The sequence below is a fragment of the Ciona intestinalis genome, chromosome 12, assembly GCF_000224145.3.
Source record: "Ciona intestinalis chromosome 12, KH, whole genome shotgun sequence".
Classification (NCBI taxonomy): domain Eukaryota; kingdom Metazoa; phylum Chordata; class Ascidiacea; order Phlebobranchia; family Cionidae; genus Ciona; species Ciona intestinalis.
In genome coordinates, this window is record NC_020177.2 from 2,173,861 (window position 1) to 2,178,412 (window position 4,552).

At 32.3% G+C, this 4,552-nt stretch overlaps 1 protein-coding gene across 2 annotated transcripts in view; it reads left to right on the forward strand.

Moving 5' to 3' along the window:
* LOC100176478 overlaps nt 1-4,155 on the forward strand; it is a 24,473-nt gene extending 20,318 nt beyond the window's left edge. The window contains exons 20-25 of one of the 2 annotated variants that reach the window (XM_026837092.1): nt 681-802; nt 1,063-1,185; nt 1,730-1,894; nt 2,291-2,370; nt 2,794-2,898; nt 3,034-4,155. In XM_026837092.1, the coding sequence (XP_026692893.1) occupies nt 681-802; nt 1,063-1,185; nt 1,730-1,894; nt 2,291-2,370; nt 2,794-2,898; nt 3,034-3,164 (726 nt within the window). In that variant the 3' untranslated portion in view covers nt 3,165-4,155. The remainder of the gene's footprint in view (nt 1-680; nt 803-1,062; nt 1,186-1,729; nt 1,895-2,290; nt 2,371-2,793; nt 2,899-3,033) is intronic. The other variant, XM_018814459.2, reaches the window with a different exon arrangement.
* Nucleotides 4,156-4,552: the final 397 nt, after the last annotated feature.

Sequence of the window (4,552 nt, forward strand, 5' to 3'; positions counted from 1 at the left end):
GAGTTGTAAACAAAGTTAGTATGTATATAATCTTTCAACGGCTCATCTGGTTTGAAAAAAAACGTTTTTATATGGAATAAACATGAAAGAAGTCATATTGACACGGTTGTGTTACTNTCTGCTACCAGGCATAATGTATATAATCTTTTAACGACTCATCTGGTATGAAAAAAACCTAGCGTATTTTCAACGTTTCGTCTGCCATCCGGCAAAATTGCCTACATTTTTCATAATTGCAGTACACTAAATACACTATGTTTTTTTTCAAAATTACCGGATAGCAGACGAAACGTTGGAAATTACACTATGTTTTTTTCATACAAAAGTGAGCTGTTGAAAAAACTTTTGAATTACTTTGCTCGTATAAATATAAAGATAGTTTTATTGTAACCAAGTTAAAAGCACATAAACTTTATCAAGGTGTTGCTGCATCAAGGAGATAAAGTCTCACTACATGTCAGATGAAACATATGTTTTTTTATACAGAAAAATCATTTTTAAACTTGAATGAATGAATGTAACTTACTTTCTCCTCGCTTGCCCAAGGACACGTATGCCCACAATGGTAGCAACGATGAACCTTGAACCCATTACCTCTGGGTTTGAGGCAGGCCCGCTAACCAACTGTGCTATGGTGCCGTGCTTACTAGTTTGAATCCACTAACTCTATTATTCTACAGTTGGTGAAGAAATGCAATGAAGGAGCCAAGAAAATGCAACAAACAGAACAACTCGCAGAAATTGCTTCCCAACTTGATTATTCATCTTCTGTCAAGATGTTTGCTCTCGTTTCACAATCAAGGTTCTCTATTTATTTAAATATGCTGTTAGAATTTTTTACTGAGGTTAATTTACGACCTTTTGTGCTGCGAATACAGTTATGATACTGTATAAAAATTGCTTTTAAAATACAGCAGTTTAATTAAGAAGGCAGAAATTAATGTTAAATTTTTGTTGGAAAAAAGGCTTAAAAATCAAGAAACAAAATAAAAATATGTTAAACAATAACTTGATTGTTTGTTTGATTTCTTTATTATCTAATAATTGCTTTTATTAAAACAGGAGTTTAGTGAAGAAAGGAGAAATGAATGTGAGCATGTCAGTTGATTCAAAAAAATCCACAAAACTCAACAAATTATGGTTGTTTCTATTCACTGATGTCATGTTTATTGCAAGGAAAAAAAGGTTGGCATTTTTACATTAATTTCGAATTTAAAATATACATGTACTATATCTCACTCATACATGTCCGGCGCCGTGGCGTAGTGGTTAGCGCGCCTGTCCGTAACCATTAGGTAATGAGTTCAAGGCTCGTCGCTGCTACCATTGTCTATACATGTACTATATCTCATTCATACATGTATTATATCTCACCCATACATGTATTATATCTCACCCATACATGTATTATATCTCACCTATACATGTATTATATCTCACCCATACATGTATTATATCTCACCCATACATGTATTATATCTCACCCATACATGTATTATATCTCACTCATACATGTATTATATCTCACCCATACATGTATTATATCTCACCCATACATGTATTATATCTCACCCATACATGTATTATATCTCACCCATATATGTATTATATCTCACCCATACATGTATTATATCTCACCCATACATGTATTATATCTCACCCATACATGTATTATATCTCACCCATACATGTATTATATCTCACCCATACATGTATTATATCTCACCAGCTACATGGAGTCAGGTTCAAGCTCCAGGTTTGAGGTTGTGGATTGGGCAAAACGGTCGCTACTATATGTCAACGAGCAAGCTGTCACAGAGAACTTAATTTATCTCATTCTGTTGGAAAACCAAGCTGGAAAGAGAGTAGAAATGACACTCAACCCAGTTAGCCAGTAAGTCAACAGATTTTGACATTGTGTTTTACTAAATATGAATAAGTGTAACTTATGTATCTTCACTTGGTGGTCTTTATAACATGGGTGTTCTATTTCAAACAACAAGTGGCAGCTTATAAATTATCATGTATGTAACTTTAAAGTTAAGTATTCTTTTTTTATGGCCAACAATTTAGACAACCTCTTAGAAACAACTGTTAAGTGTCTTAGACACATACTCACAATGGTAGCAGCATTGAGCCTTAAACCCTGTATTCTCTGGTTTATAGGCCATGAATCTGCACTTTAAACTAAAGTTAATTTAGAACTTTTGGGGATGCAATGCAATTTATTATACCAATATAAAGGGAAGAAAACTTCAGATTTGATTTCCTAACTATATTTTTCATTTAGAAACGAGTTATCACGTTGGACGGATGCATTAAGCCCTCCTTCACTAAATACAACAGGGGAGAGTATATATGAAACATGGGGTGAGTTGTGTGTGGAAAACTTATTAATAACTGTAAGATAGGATCACACTTTAAATTTTCATATTTAGAATAGATAGCCTTTATATTTTTTTAATAACTTTTGCCAAAAAATATTATAATTCAAAGACTGTTTAACTTTTAAAAATCCACTATTTTTTCAATAGCTGTATCTTTTTTTATTTTTACAAGTTCAGTTGCTTTTAAGATTGATTGTAAAATTAACAGTGTTAGAGAATGGTTGTATAGACTGTAGAGTATCAAAATGCATTAAAATATTACGCTTTAATATCCGGCGCCCTGGCACAGTTGGTTAGCGCGCCTGCCCTTTAACCCATGGGTTATGGGTTCAAGGCTCGTTGCTGCTACTATTGTGGGCAAGTTACATTTATTCATTTATTCATAACATATGTTTCCACTGTACAGATTGCCCACAGTTTCAGTGTGTGTTGCCATACATTGCTGAGCAACCAGATGAACTAACTATTGATGTTGGTGATGTAATGCAAGTTCTTAAGAAAACTTCAGATGGTAAGTTTTAGACATTTAAATTTTTTATTCGATTTTAGGTTTTGCCCAAATTCATGTTATAAATATAAGTTGTATACCTGGAGTTGCAGACGTAACTTTATATTCAACATTTTTAATTTATCAAAATTTCTCCAGGTTGGTTAGAGGGTGAGAGACTACGTGATGGGGAAACAGGGTGGTTCCCCCGTCAGAATTGTGACGAAATAGAAGATGAACACACACGAGCGAGGAACATGAAAAACTTGTACCGGACATTCGCTGGGTGACAGCAGAGAGCTAACAACGAAACATACTAAAATGAAATTCACCATCAATTTTTTGGAGAACAATTATTTGAATAAAAAAAATGTTTTCAGATTTTGCAGGGATGTTGTGCTAGGTGGAAGCAATAACTTAAGTACAACTCTAAAGTGGAGCACGTTTTAATGATTTTGTACAAATTATGTATCTTTTGTTTGAACTGGAATATCATTTTTACATGTATTTGATCAAATAGTAGAGTTTTAAAGGTGTTTAGATTAAAACAAATTATAAATTTTGCCATAAATATTCTGCAACTACAGCAAAGTTTAGCCAAATCTAGTTAGCAAAAGTAAGTATTTATAATTTCTTAAATGTTACCAAACCTTAAACAACAAATAACTCCATTTTCTTACAATATATTTCTATCAGTGCACTCTTTGTTCTTTGTTTCACAACCTGGTGCTGTTTAATTGCACTATCTAATGTGTTTTTGTTCACATTTTTATTCCTACCCCTTTCATTTCATATCTTGTTGTATGCAGTTTTCCTTATTCATATACCAGTCTTGGTTTAAAAAAACAAACTATTTTTACCCGTTGTGTATTTTACATTTTTTAATCAAATCTGTAAACTGTAACAGTATTATCTGTTTTATTATGAGTTTGGTATCCTGGTTTGAACTAAATCATGTGTATTATTTAAAAAAATACTCTATTGTCTATAATTTATGGTGCTTATATTATACCCTCTGCCTTACTAAGATTTTTTCCACCTATTTATTGCATAAAGTAGTTTTGAACAAACTGACAAACCAGTGATCTGTAACATTCCATTTTTTCAACAATTCTTATTTTGGAAAGGAATTTTGTATTTTGAATCAAATGACTGTATAGCGTAATGTGTGCACTTTATATGATTAAGTTTCTGAGCCTATCCTGTCTTTTTGTGCTGAAAAGTGCCTTCTTATATTTCGCCATAAAATCCGCTGTCCAAATATTCAATACTTTTGGAAAATATATCTCTTCTTTCTAGACATTATAAGGTTGGGTTAAGAAAGTTTAGGTTACCTGTTTATTAATGCTTGGTTTTACAATGAAGAAACATAGATTTATGGCAAGGTAAGTGGAGGATTTCTGGCTTTGTCACTTTTAGTGTTGGTATTTCAAGAACTGCCATTATTTTCTTTATGCCAAGTAGAATATGTTTTTTATTTCAGTTTCTAAAGGATATACTTAGTATGAAATTTACGTTAACAATTTGATGGCATTTATTGTAGATAATATTCCAACCCTTTAAAGTAAGCAGGGAAAGGAAAAGTTTCAGAGTGTTTTAAATGTCAAATGGAGTTGAGGTAAGTATATCCTTATTAAATCAAATATAGACTATTTTATTTTCTAACTATAGCAAATAG